We start from the raw sequence: 14,984 nt of genomic DNA on the forward strand, positions 1-14,984 counted from the left end.
GGACCAGAGCACGCCAGGCACTCCTGTCTTCCACTGCCTCCCGCAGTTTGGTCAAACTCATGCTGGTAGCTTCGAGAACACTATCCAACCATCTCGTCCTCTGTCGTCCCCTTCTCCTTGTGCCCTCCATCTTTCCCAATATCAGGGTCTTTTCCAGGGAGTCTTCTCTTCTCATGAGGTGGCCAAAGTATTGGAGCCTCAGCTTCAGGATCTGAGCACTCAGGGCTGATTTCCTTAAGAATGGAGAGATTTGATCTTCTTGCAGTCCATGGGACTCTCAAGAGTCTCCTCCAACACCATAATTCAAAAGCATCAATTCTTCGGCGCTCAGCCTTCTTTAGAGTTCAGCTCTCACTTCCATATATCACTACTGGGAAAACCATAGTCTCTGCTTTTAGCAAGCTGGGCATTTAGCAAGATGCAATGGGCCTTGCTACACATCTCTCTTGCACTGAGGCAGTCTGCCGGAATGGCAGTCTCCCCAGGAGACAGCGGAGGGGAGAGGAGGCCTGGTGGGAGCTGCCACAGCAGAGCTGATAGACTGAGCTCTGCTTCCCAGGCCCCCCACTGCTTGCTTACCTTCCAAGCCAGCCTGTAGCCACACTTGCCTTGGAAGAGTCACCTTCCTTCACCACAAAGCGTCGCAGTCTGAGCCATTCAAGGTTGCTCATATAGGGATGTCTGTGGAGGGCACCCCCCTTGTTCTGGAAAGACATCCCAAAATGGTGCTCAGAGGGGCAAAGACCTTTGGAAGCCCTATGCCATGAAAAGATTTTGGTGCCCCCACGTATATCTAATGCAAAATATAAACAATAATAAACTGTAAAATAAATTTTTACTTTTTGAAATGAAACAAAAACTACAGTAAGATGGAAAGTAATGTTTATTTTTGCATAGTTGTAGAAATGATGTTTGTGTTCAGCTGCACCATATGTTCTTTTTTTCTGATAATATTTATTCGAATTTTAAGAATTACAAAGAAAAAAAAAGAAAAGTAAAAAAAAACCAGAAAAAATACAAACAATAAAAAAAGAACAGATCAAACCTTTACATAGCTTTCTTTCCTTTACTTATTTCCTTGACCTCCTCACACCTCCCATTTTTGTATTCTAAATCAATTTATTTCAGCAAATCCTTCCAACCTTGTTTTTATCTTAATAATTTATCTTAATATACTATAGTTTTACATTCTCTTTCACCAATTCATTTTTACTTAATCCTTTATGTCATTTCTGCTAAAACCACATAATTTTCTTTTCCCAACATCTTTCTAGCAATCCTTAATTTTACAATATTTTTGAAGATAAACTTTAAATTTTTTCCAATCTTCTTCCACCGACTCTTCTCCTTGGTCCCGGATTCTGCCAGTCATCTCAGCCAGTTCCATGTATTCCATCACCTTCATCTGCCATTCTTCCCGGGTGGGTAGATCTTGTGTTTTCCAATACTTTGCAATAAGTATTCTTGCTGCTGTTGTGGCGTACATAAAAAAAGTTCTATCCTCCTTTCGCACCAATTGGCCAACCATGCCCAAGAGAAAGGCCTCTGGTTTCTTCTGGAAGGTATATTTAAATACCTTTTTCATTTCATTATAGATCATCTCCCAGAAGGTCTTAATCTTTGGGCATGTCCACCAAAGGTGAAAGAATGTACCTTCAATCTCTTTACATTTCAAACATTTATTATCGGGCAAATGATAAATTTTTGCAAGCTTGACTGGTGTCAAGTACCACCTGTACATCATTTTCATTATATTCTCTCTTAAGGCATTACATGCCGTAAACTTCATACCTGTGGTCCATAACTTTTCCCAGTCAGCCATCATAATGTTATGTCCAACATCTTGTGCCCATTTGATCATAACAGATTTAATCATTTCATCCTGTGTATTCCATTTCAACAGCAAGTTATACATTCTTGACAAATTCTTAGTTTTAGGATCTAACAATTCTGTTTCCAAATTTGATTTTTCCACCTGAAAGCCAATTTTCTTGTCCAGGTTATAAACCTCCCTTATTTGATAATAATGAAGCCAATCTCGTACTTTATTTTTTAGTTTATCAAAGCTCTGCAGTTTTAATCTGTCTCCTTCTTGTTCCAAAATTTCCCAATATTTCGGCCAATTGGCCTCCATATTGAGCTTTTTCGGAGCCTTTGCTTCCATTGGTGACAACCACCTTGGAGTTTTGTTTTCAAGCAAATCCTTATATCTTATCCAGACATTAAACAGTGCTTTTCTGACAATATGGTTTTTAAAAGCTTTGTGTGCTTTGACCTTATCGTACCACAAATATGCATGCCACCCAAAAACATTATTGAAACCTTCTCAATCCAAGATATCCATGTTTTCAAGAAGCAGCCATTCTCTCAGCCAGCAAAAAGCGGCTGATTCATAATAAAGCTTCAGGTCTGGCAGGGCAAATCCACCTCTTTCTTTAGCATCAGTTAAAATCTTAAATTTTATTCGAGGTTTCTTGCCCTGCCAGACAAATCTAGAAATATCTCTCTGCCATTTCTTGAAACAGTCCATCTTGTCCAGAATTTGCAATGTTTGAAACAAAAACAGCATCCTAGGCAATACATTCATCTTTATCGCAGCAATTCGGCCCAGCAATGATAACTTCAAATTTGACCATACTTCTAGATCCTTTTTCACTTCCATCCAACATTTTTCATAATTATCTTTAAATAAATTTACATTCTTAGCAGTCATATTGACCCCCAGGTATTTCACTTTCTTAACCAATGTTAATCCTGTCTCCTTCTGAAACCTCTCTTTCTCAATCACTCTTAAATTTTTCTCTAACACCTTAGTTTTCAGCTTGTTCAACTTAAATCCCACAACCTGACCAAATTCTTGGATTAATTGCAATACTCTTTTAGTACTAGATTCTGGCTCCTGTAATGTCAAAACTAAATCATCAGCAAAAGCTTTCAATTTATACTGTTTGGCTCCGAGTTGTATACCTTTAACCAATTGGTTCAGCTGCACCATATGGTCCAAGGGGAAATTCCTATGGTGTCCTCCTTCCCTTGATGTCCTAAGCACATGCTTATTTTGCTTAATGGTTAATCCAGCCCTGGGCAGAGACTAGGCTGAGCACAGGAGATGCTGTAACACCCAGCAGGACCACACATCTCTGTGGATTTATGGCTGATGATGGTGCAAATGTCACATTAAAGATTCATATTGATTTTCAATTGTATTTTATTGCCCCTTTTCATAGAACCAGAGAATTGTAGAGTGGGGAAAGTCCCCAAGCGTCATCTGGTCCAATCTACTGCAATTAATTATCTCTGAGATTGTAATGCAATAAAAATACCCTTTGAATTCTATGGAACTGGACTTTCGGCTTGGCTCACTCTCCTGTGGCTTCCAAGGTTGAGGCTGCTCCCCAGCCCTGAAGGAATGCCCAGCCCTGAAGGAATGCCCAGCGGGGTGACAATGGCTGCGAGGCCACGTGGAAAGTGATCACAGCAGCACTTTGACCTCCAGCCAGTGTTTTTGCTTTCTTTATTAATGCCACATCAGACTCAACTAGAACCGGAAATTCCCTTAGGGTCTCAGTGCCAATGCCAGGCTGCCAACCCCAGAGCACTTTTAAAGAGAGAGAGAGAAGGGGTCAAGTCCGTGGCTGTGGGATGCTCTGCAGTCCACAGGAAGGTGTCTGAGCTTCATGGAAGGCTTGACATGCAAGCTCTATTGAAAGTTTGGTTGGCTGTTTTGCTTCAACAGGTCAGCTGCAAAGGGCTCTCTGGATCCGTGCGCTGGCCTCTCTGGGCCCCAAGGAGACCATCATCTCAGCAACGCTGGGTCCTTCCTGAAATGGACAGGGAGGTTACTCCAGAAAGGGAGGGGGAGCCCTCCCTACTTGAAAACTGGAGCTCCTGAAGCACTCCCTCTTCCATATTCATACCACAATTCCATTGACGGAGTGCTCCACAACCTTTGTAGCTACAGTACCACCACTCCTCCTGAGTAAACAACATCGGCTCAGTATACCTGAAGGGGCGTCTCCACCTCCATCGTTCAGCCCAGATACTGAGGTCCAGCTCCGAGGGCCTTCTGGCGGTTCCCTCACTGGAAGAAGTGAGCTTACAGGGAACCAGGCATAGGGCCTTCTTGGTGGTGGTGCCCGCCCTGTGGAACACCCTCCCACCAGATGTCAAGGAAATAAACAAGTATGTGACTTTTAGAAGACATCTGAAGGCAGCTTCCTATGATTTCAGCGCTGCCCAATAAATGGAACAACATTTAAAAAACTGGCAACCTGTATTAGGTGTTTAGCTGGCATCTTCCTGTTGCCATTCAGGCGCCAAGTAAAGTCTTGCTGATCAGGGCATGCCTCGGGGTGTGGGGAGGGCTCACAGAATCATAGAGTTGGAAGGGACCCAGAGGATCGTCTAGTCCAATCCCCTGCAATGCAGGAATATGCAGCTGTCCCTGAATGGAACCTGCAACTTTGGCATTGTCAGCACCATGCTCTAACCAACTGAGCTATCCATCCTTATTCTTGGTTTTATTCTAGCTCTAGCTTGACCTGTGGGTTTTTGCTCATATTTTTTCATTATTAATTGTCAGGAATGGTCCATCCGTGTTAACTGATTTCACGTGTTTTTATTGTTATAAGCCGTTGATTTGCTGAAAACGAGGTCCAAATAATTTTAGGTCAGCCTTTGTCAATTTGGCGCCCTCTATGTTTTGGACTACAACTCCCATCAGCCCCAACATGATATGGCTAGGACTGATGGGAGTTGTAGTCCAAAATACCGCGAGTCTACCAGGATGGCGCTTTCGATTATTTTAAAGAGATGCAGCAACTACCACTGAGGTCCATTAGCAGAGCCAAGCCAGCTGTTGGCTTTCAAAACAGAGCAGTTCAGATGATGAGATTTGGGAAGTGGGGCCCGGGGAAATTTACCTTCTGGCCACTGAGGGCCAAGCGGAGAAGTCTCATCATGCCACTGTATTGGGTCCCACTTATCTGCTCCTGCAGCCGCCTCAGGTCTTTGCCTAGCTCCTCTGGGGTCAGAGCAGCCACCGGCTGTTCCAGCAACCTTTGGGAAGAGAAGAAGAAGAAAGGATATTACTTTAAACACGTTTTTCTAAACTGTGGCTCAGTTTTCACTTGGAAAAGCTACTGCCAAGTGATTTATCGTATCCATTTTGCAGGGCAGGTTGTTTCACTTGCAGAAGACCCTTCATGTGGCAAGAGTCATAGAATTGTAGACTTGGAAGGGACCACGAGGGTCATCTAGTCCAACCCCCTGCAATGCCCAATATGGGGCTCAAATGTGGGGGAATCTTTTGCCTAACGTGGGACTCAAATCCACAACCCTGTGATTAAGAGTTTCATACTCTACCAGCTGAGATAATGTAAGGTTCTACTGTTTATTTACCATATGAGGGAGACTGGCTGAAAACAAGTGCTTACTCCAGCATGGAAAGTACCTGCTCTCACTCAGGTGAGGAGGAAGGTGGAGGAGGCCAGACCTCTAGGTGGTTGCAACATCCCAATGGGTTAAAAAACAACAACAGGCAAGGTCCAGGGCAACTCACCTGAGAACCAGCCTTCCTATTTTGTCTGCCTCTGCTGAAATGGTTTGCAGCTCCTCGTGAGGTATGGAGGGCCGGATCCACAAGAAAGAATACTTGGGTGACACCAAGTCCTTGAGGCGGCTTATGTGACCCTGGGGGGGGAAGGACCACTGAGGTTCAGAGAGACAGGCAGATCAGTTCCCCTGGCTGGAGCCCCCACCCCAACACCACATCTCTCCCTGCCCCACGGCACCTTCTTACCTTAAAGTCGAAGAGTTTCCAGGTAGGAAACATATATAGCATGAAGTTCCCCTGGCACATTCATTATACACCTTTAGGCTCCAGGCAAAAATGTTCCTTTTTAACCAGGCCTTTGGTTGATCTGTTTGACATCCTATAGCCTTCTAAAATGTGGCTCTTTTCTGGGTGTGTGTTATTGGGTTGTTGTTTTTATTCTGATTATACAGTGGTACCTCTAGTTACAAGCTTAATTCTTTCCAGAGGTCCGTTCTTAACCTGAAACTGTTCTTAACAAGAGGCGTGCTTTCGCTAATTCGCTCTTGCTGCTGCTGTGCCGCCGGCACACGTTTTCCGTTCTCATCCTGGGGCAAAGTTCTCAACTCAAGGTAACTCTTCCAGGTTAGTGGAGTTTGTAACCTGAAGCATATGTAACCTGAGGCGTTTGTAACTTGAGGTACCACTGTATATGTTGTGATCTTTTCTGTGAACCGCCCTGAGATCTCCAGGTATAAGGTGGTATATAAACTCAATTAATAATAATACAGTGGTACCTCAGGTTACATACGCTTCAGGTTACAGACGCTTCAGGTTACAGACTCTGCTAACCCAGAAATAGTACCTCGGGTTAAGAACTTTGCTTCAGGATGAGAACAGAAATTGTGCTCCAGCAGCGCAGCAGCAGCAGTAGGCCCCATTAGCTAAAGTGGTACCTCAGGTTAAGAACAATTTCAGGTTAAGAACGGACCTGCAGAATGAATTAAGTACTTAACCCGAGGTACCACTGTAATAGTATTTCTTATGCAAATATTGAGGCACCCAGTCACTCAGTGCCACCAGTGGAAACCATCTGGCTCATTTAAGCCTGTGTTATTTCATAATGATGACACTCACAGGTGGAGGACACTCTTATTTTTATATATCATTATTATTTGTAAAGGAAATCTATGTCTGAGTTAACACTTCGTTATTCTTTTGGAGACGTGCTGTATCTTTTGTGCTCCCAGGATGTGACGCTTTGCGGTGTTAAAATTTAGGGCCTTTGTTTTCTTTCCTTTCGTTATGTTGGCAGTTTATTTAAAAAAAACAAAACTGGCAGGCACACTTGTGCACAGACACACACACACCCTCTTTGCCTGACTCACCATTCTAAGCAGCAGCACCTGCTCCACGTAGCCCTTCTCAAGGACCTCCCAGTCTACCACCTGGCTCCCGTAGGTCTCCTCCACAGAGGCCTGCACCTCTGCCACCAGCTCTTGCCGTTGCAGGTCATCTTCAATCCGACGGGTCAGGTGGATCCTGTGCACACACACACAAAGACACTTCATAGCATCATACAACTGAAGAGTTGGAAAGGACCCTGAGGAGCATTTAATCCATCCCCCTGCAGGACTAGAATATGCAGCTAAAATATCCACATGGGTATTGAACCTGCAGCCTTGACAGTGTCAGCAGCATGCTTTAACCAGCTGAGCTATAAGGAGTGGGATGACCTTTTAGGGATACACTTCCTCAGTTTCTCAGCGATGCCTGTTTGCACCCTATGTGACATCTTGCTTTTTCTTCCCTGAATGCAGCCTGACTTCAAGGAGGTGGCAGAAGAGACCCCCTGAGCTGGAGGGGGACCAAGGAAGGGAACAGGGAAGGGGACCAAAAGGTGATGCTCAGCAGATGCAGACCTCCCCACAGGGGATAAACAGTCCGCAGATCAACAGCCAACCAGGAAATGCATGGAAGCTGGTGCTACCCCGCCCCTCTGGTTCCTCCACCTGTTGAACTCAGACAGCTTCTCAAGATCCAGCAGGGCTGAGTGCCTTTCGATCCTGCTCACGTTGAACTCCTCAATCAGCTCCTTCAACGTCCTGCCCATCCGGTTATCTGCAAATGAAACCAAGAGGTCCGATTAGATTTTGATTAGATTAATTAAAATCTCAAACAAGAATGGAAATGTGTAGAAGAATACATGACAAAAACATGCTCCAACAAGAATTTATTGATATGTGGGTTAAACCACAGAGCCTAGGACTTGCCGATCAGAAGGTCGGCGGTTCAAATCCCCGCGACGGGGTGAGCTCCCATTGCTCAGTCCCTGCTCCTGCCAACCTAGCAGTTCGAAAGCACGTCAAAGTGCAAGTAGATAAATAGGTACTGCTCTGGTGGGAAGGTAAACGGCGTTTCCGTGCGCTGCTCTGGTTCACCAGAAGCAGCTTAGTCATGCTGGCCACATGACCCGGAAGCTGTACGCCGGCTCTCTCGGCCAATAAAGCGAAATGAGCGCCGCAACCCCAGAGTCGGCCACGACTGGACCTAATGGTCAGGGGTCCCCTTTAATTTAATTAATTCATCAACATTGATGATAATTATTTCCACCTTTAGCACCAGCCTTGCCCAGGTAATCCAACTGTACCCCATTTTGGAACCCACTGGAATCGATGGCATACAACTCTAGGATTCCAGCGATGGGCTAAGCAGAAAATGTCCCGGGAGGCCTCAGGAAGCCCAGGGACTACCTACTAAGGAGGGACCAGCTCCAGGAGAGAGTCCACTGAACACAGTCATTTGCCAAGACAAGGTGGAAAAGCAGGACACCCATAATTTTATAAGCAGGATTCAAATACAAGCGGAGAATTCACACCAACTGAGCCAGCCTGCTGGGGTGTTGAGGGCTACGGGCCTCATTACCTGCAAACCCAGAGCCACAATTTGTCATGATGTCCAGCAGGGCTTCGGGCAACCAGCCATCCTGCGCAAGCTGCTCCACAAAGATGTCCCCCTGCCTCTTGGAAAGCTTGCTGCCGTCTTTGTTCAGGAGCAGCGGGAGGTGGCCAAATTGAGGTGGGTCCCAGCCAAAGGCCCTGTAGAGGAGGAGGTGCTTGGAGGTGGAGATGAGCCACTCTGCCCCCCGCAGGACATGGCTGATCCCCATGACGTGGTCATCCACCACGTTGGCCAGGTGGTAGGTGGGGAAGCCATCGCTCTTCAGGATCACCGGATCCCCTTCGATGCTGGCGACAACGTGCTTGCTCCAGCCGTGGATCAGGTCACAGAAGGGTTCTGAGTTCTCCTCCAGGCGGAAGCGCATGACAGAGTCAGCGCCCTGAGACACCTTCTCGGCCACCTGCTTGGGGCTCAGGTGGCGGCACCTGTTGTCATATCTGTAAGGAGGGGCAGGGTTAGGAATCACATCTGAAGAAACAACAGCAGCAGCAACAGCAGGCTTCATCTACAACCTAAAGCGCTGGTTCTAATTCAACTGAACCAACACAAAACTTCAAGGCTTTGAGAAACCCAGAATCCCAGCTGACCGGACCACCCTGCCTTTGATGGAGGCAGGAAATGTGTCTCCAGAACTTTTACTTTTACAGGGGTTGCACATTGGCACTTAGGAACTCCCTGCCTGTTGATTTTTATTATTATTCATTTGCAGTATTTATAGCCCACAGTATTTTCAATCCCGGAGTGGGGAACAAAGCAATGAAAATAAGAGAAAAACGTTAAAAAGTCACAAAACAGGTACAATAAACGACTAAACAAGGAAAATTACAGCTACAAAAACCCTGTATTTCTAATTTAACAAAATACCTAGCAAATCATTCAAACAGATTTGTTTCAAACAGAGCCAGTGTGGTGTAGTGGTTAGTGTGTTGGACTAAGACCTGGGAGACTGGGGTTCAAATCCCCACTCAGCCATGAAGCTCAATGGGGGGGGCCCTGGGCCAGTCACTGCCTCTCAGCCTGGCCTACCTCGCAGGGTTGTTTGTAAGGATAATATGAGGAAAGGGAAAATCCTGTATGCCACTTTAAGCTCCTTGGAGGAAAGGTGGGATATAAACATAAGAAAAAGAAAAAAGAAGACAAACAGATGGTCTTAGTGATAGTTCCCATCATCCCCTTTTCAGTTATGGCTGCTGACTCTTTCCCTCTCTGTCTCTCCCACAAAGAGAACCTGTACTCTGTGGCTTTTGATTTAACACATTTTGCCCCCGCCCCCAAACCCCCCAAGTTCTCACTCTGAGCAGGATAAATTGTTGCCCACAAGCAGCCATAGCAAAAGATCTCCCAAGGCCTTCTCCACAGTAGCAACAGAGCAAGGAACATATACTAAGGAAATTTGGGGAGGGGGCGTCAGGCCACAGCTAGTGCTTCTCTCTCCTTCCCTCTTAGATTCACAGAATTAGTCCAGCTCCCTGCAACGCATTAGGCAAAGGTCCTTGCTCTATTGTTCCAGATAATGCTGGAGATTGAGAAACAGGCCTCTGAAGCCGATAAGCCTGATAAGGAAAACACTGGCCTTTTCTGGCCATCAAGGCCATTTCTGATTGTAAGCATGCTGGGTCAAGGCCCGAAGTCCACAGAGCCCCACATGGACAATTCTTTGGACTCACCCAGCCCTGCCTCCTGATTCCCCATCAGCCAAACGTCAGCCCCCATCCCACCAGCATTCAGGACTCTCCTTGGAAGAATGCAGAATTGTCAAAGGTAGAGAGACGTGTAGCAATCCTGCAGCTGAGCAGGACCCAGGTTGCGTCAGCAGCCACGCAGAGAGCACACCCAGGTCTAACCTCCACCTGATCCTTACCGTGGCGTCTGCCGGTTCCTCAGAGCCTCTTTCTTCAGCAGCTCCAGGCGCTGGGGGGTGCAAAAGCAGCGGTAGGCAGCCCCCTTCTCCAGAAGCAGCTCTGCGGCTTCCCTGTATAGGCTGAGTCGCTGGGATTGCTGGTATGGGGCTGCTGGGCCACCCCGGCGAGGGCTCTCCTCGGGTGGGATGCCTGCAAGGGGAGGCAGGGGACAGCTCTTCAGAAGCAACCAAGAGCAAAGGGATCCCAAACGTGGTCCACCCTGCCCTCCTGTGGACCACTTGGAAATTGCTGAGGATGGTTAAGAGCTGTTGCCGCCAGGCGCGAGGTGTGCCGCCCACTCGCCTGCCATTTTGTCACCCCCCTCAGTCATGACACCCAGGGCAGACTGCACCCACCGCACCCCCCTTCCTACGCCTCTGGGGGAAATCGAGTGCAAGTTTAGAAAAGTGCAGACAGAGATAGTCTTACAGTGACTCAGATCATTTAAATCCCAGGGAGGTTTGAAGTACCCACATCCCATAATCACATGATGATTTTATCAGGTGAAGAAGTGGTGACTCATTATCTGCTCCCCTGATTTTAAATAAATCCCTGTTCCCAGGTCACTTAAATCCCAACTCACTGGACTGTGCTGCAGCCCAGTGGTCAATACACACATTTCCCGCTTTTAAACAAGGCTTTTCTGATGGAAATGCCTGTAGCAAGAGTTAGAGGAAGATAGCCAGTAGCATAAAAGGGCAGGCATTCTTGTGGGCACCCCAGTGACAAAAGCATCAAGAAGTAGGCAGGTGAGTTAGGCACCTGTAAGAGTGCAGCCACAGGGAGAGAAGGCCAGAGCAATCAACCCTCTCCCTTTTTGGATCTTGCAAATCCCAACTTTCCAAACAGAAAAACTATAACAAAGAAAATGCACATTATGCAGGTGGAAAAACAAATCAAGTGTGGGAGGGAGCCATCTAATTACTGAACACAGAGTGTCAGATGTACAACTCTTTGCTTGCTGGACAGAAGTCACATGTGTCTAAAGTGTGGCGGATAACTCACCATCAGCAAATAAATTTGTTTCCTTGAGGCCAAGGCAGCTGACTTGGAGATTGTGTTTTGCTTCGTTTTTTTGAAAGTAAACAAGGAAACAAGGAGAGGGGAGTCTGAACCCCTTTCTATGAGGTTAAGCATCAGGGAGGGTAGATAACTTGCTGTGAGTGATGGGGCAGCTGTCCTGTTCTCCAAGGTGGTTTATGATGATGCTGGGAAAGAAAAGTGGGGGTGGCGAGAGAAGGGGGCTGGAATATTTTCTATTTCCCCACTCCCTGGATAAGACAGAAAAACCAAGAACAAAGAGACCTACATTGGCTCCCAGTACATTTCTGAACACAGTCCAAAATGCTGGTGCTGACCTTTAAAACCCTAAACGGCCTCAGCCCTGTATACCTGAAGAAGCATCTCCACCCCCATCATCCAGCCTGGACACCGAGACCCAGCTCCGAGGGCCCTCACTGTGAGAAGTGAAGTTACAAGGAGCCAGGCAGAGGGCCTTCTCAGTAGTGGCACCCACCCTGTGGAACGCCCTCCCATCAGATGTCAAGAAGATAACTAACTATACAACCTTGGGAAGACATCTGAAGGTAGCCCTGCATAGGGAAGTTTTTAAATGTTTAATGCAACCCAGTCAGATGGGCGGGGTATAAATAATAAAATTGTTGCTATTATTATTATTGAGGATCTGATCATCTTGCACTGCTTCCCTGAGGAAACCTGGCAAAGCATGCAACCCCACACACTGTTTGGCCCCTGTGTTAGAGCCTGAACTGCATGCATGTGTGGGCAAGCAGAATTACCTGCCCATTCCAGCATATCTTCTATGCCTTCAGCAGCCCCAGGCACCACCCGGCTTTGGTCTGTGTCCTCCAGTCTGAGGATGAAACTCCCTTGGTGTTTCTTGGCAAAAATGTAGTTGTACAAAGCAGTCCGCAGGCCACCTAGGTGCAGGAACCCTGCACAGCACGTAGAAAAGGAAGAACAGGGTACATGAGGCACAACTCTGGTGCTATAATCAGAGGCTGTTTGCTGTTCTAGCTGAAAAGAGAACCTCCACATCAAGAGTCATTCCACTTCCAATTACATGAGCAGGAAAGAAGTGAACGGTTTAAAATGTGCAAGCAGTTGAAAACTACCTTCCTTCTCAAAATAATATTAGAATTCAGGCTGGCTGGTTCAGAATGTGCAATGCATATCACAGCCCCAAGAGAAAGAGGCAACTGTTTACTTAGTTAACTTTTAAAAGAGGAATAGGCAAAAGTAGGGAGAAAAGGTGTGCTGAGAGATGTTAACAATGACAGCTGAAATGGAACTCCGTGTTCAAGAGCAGTATACCTCTGATTAACAAAGGAAGGCACCTTTATGAGCTTCCCAGAAACATGCACTTGGCCTTTTTTGGATGCAGCTGTGATGGAATATAATTTCCACCTTCTGCAACCAGCACTGTTATGATGGCAGTTGCGAGGCAAGCTATATGGAGATCACCAGGTTGGGGAAGGCTGAATAAGATAGGCTTTCGGTCTGATCCATGCACCTGAGCAATTCTTGTGCTATCCCTACATATCCAACTTCACCTGGGTTCAGGGACCTTCAACCACAAGGTTAAGCATACTTCTGGCTTCCATGATCTACTCTGATTTCTACTGAGACACTTTTGACAAACCCCCCTTTGTTTTTGTTCATCCCACACCAAGGGCATAACAGCAGCATCTCAGCTCCAAGGACAGTAATAAAAACCAAGAGGCATTCAATTAGGCCTGCACAACTCATGATTCATGAAGCTTACTAGATCCCACCATTGGTAGTTAATTATAACTCAGTGAGCAAGTGTGTAGGGGTCAGAGGCGTAGTATCTTGGGAGACCTTATTTTTTTAATGACTGTAAGTTGTTTTTAATATAGTTTGAATGCTGTAATCCATCCTAGGACCTTAAGTGTGAAGGGCAGGTAAAAAAATGAATTGATACCTATTAATACTTGTTATATGGCTATACATAATCATTTTGACATAGCGTGGTTCCCATTTATAATCAACAATAGTGTATTACACAAACCTCCAACGACTCATGCATCGCTATGGAATGGGTTATTTGCCTTTCCCCTGATGGGTTCTCTTAAACCTGTTTCAGACTATCCCTTTGTTGTTGATTATGATGGCACAGTTACAGCTGCGGGGTTTGTTCTCTTTTTATTTCTCTTCACATTCTATTGACTTTTTACAGCTGTAGTTTCAGCAAACCAGCAAACACGTATTTTTAAAAATATGATAACAATCTCCGATTTGGAGAATCGCTTTTGCAAACTGCCCGGGAAGGCAGCACAATCCTAATCGTCTCAGGCAGAGGCCCAAGGAAGTCCCCGCGGCTTCGGCAGCAAGGCGAGGAGCTCCGCGTGGCTCCGGAGCAGCTCACCTGTGGGGCTGGGCGCGAACCTCACCCGCACGCCGGACCCCCGGACTGCGCCTCGCAAGGCATCACCCACCGCTGCAGCGCCCAGTCCCATGGCAGCGGCGGCAGCAGCGGCCTCCCAGCTGTAGACTCAACAGGCAGCAGCAGAAGCGCACGTGGTCTAACACAAGGCCCCGCCCTCCGCGCCCTATTGGTCATTCAGTTTCCGACAGGAACAAGGGGCGGAGCCAGACTTAAAGAAACAGCGTCCTCGCTGCGGCCGCCGAAATGGGGCAACGCCGAAGTGGGACCAAATACTATCAGTTTTACTTTTTATTTTATTTTTAATTTTTAATTTTTAATAGAATATTTATTTTTCTATTCTATATTAAGGGGAGGAAGAGAGGGTGGATTTATTTTTAATATACACATTATTTTTGCGGGGGTTTTTGGCTAATAGAACCTGGATCAAGCTGTTCCAATCAATTTATTCTTTATATACGTGTGTGTGTATTTATATTATTTATTTCATAAAATGTGTACACTGATTGTAAAAAAAAAACACCTCTTCAAGCAGTTTACAAAAATAAGAAACAATAAAGTATATGAAACACTAAAATTATCAATAAGACAAGTTATCAACAATACAGTAATCTCAAACTTTAGTATATGGCAGCACAGCAAATTAGCTAGAAGGCTGACCATTGGTGTCTCCTTTGCATCCTGCTTGGGGTGGGCTTCCCAGAGGAGGATGCACCTAGTTGGCCACTGCCCCTATAAGAGACAGGCTTGCAGCAGAGCTCCAAGGGCCACCCTTCTCTAGGTAAGACAACCTTAGCTGAGAGGCAGAGCTACTGCCTGCCATGCAAAAGGTCCTGGGTGGGAAAGAGTCCCTGCCAGAGATCCTGGAGACTGGCTGTGCTAAGTAACTATGTTGCTGTAAAAGCAACCAGTGTCTTGTGGCAAAAAAAAAAAAAAGGACTAGTAACTTTATTCTGATTAGCTTCCATTTATTGGCTGGCTGGTCCTGTGTCCTGTGGTCCTGCTCCACTGAGGCTCTTTTGAGGCGTGTTGAGAACTTGGCTTTTGATAGTGCTGTTTTATTAGCTGTACAGTATTGTAATACACGTATTTTTATATTGTTTTAATTCTGTCAGAGTTTAATTACTTTTAAATGATTGTGTATATATGTATATATATAGCT

At 46.0% G+C, this 14,984-nt stretch overlaps 1 protein-coding gene across 1 annotated transcript; it reads right to left on the minus strand.

Moving 5' to 3' along the window:
• Positions 1–3,190: 3,190 nt before the first annotated feature.
• On the minus strand, positions 3,191–13,955 carry EARS2 (glutamyl-tRNA synthetase 2, mitochondrial). Its single transcript, XM_079952798.1, has 9 exons — positions 13,805–13,955; positions 12,195–12,350; positions 10,356–10,545; positions 8,459–8,931; positions 7,546–7,654; positions 6,922–7,075; positions 5,561–5,691; positions 4,923–5,058; positions 3,191–3,821 (listed from the first exon to the last, which is right to left on the minus strand). The coding sequence occupies exons 1-9, from the start codon at positions 13,893–13,895 to the stop codon at positions 3,738–3,740; spliced, it is 1,524 nt and encodes a 507-aa protein (XP_079808924.1). The 5' UTR covers positions 13,896–13,955; the 3' UTR covers positions 3,191–3,737.
• Positions 13,956–14,984: the final 1,029 nt, after the last annotated feature.

Source organism: Podarcis cretensis (genome assembly GCF_951804945.1).
Source record: "Podarcis cretensis genome assembly, chromosome: 14".
In the NCBI taxonomy this organism is placed as follows: domain Eukaryota; kingdom Metazoa; phylum Chordata; class Lepidosauria; order Squamata; family Lacertidae; genus Podarcis; species Podarcis cretensis.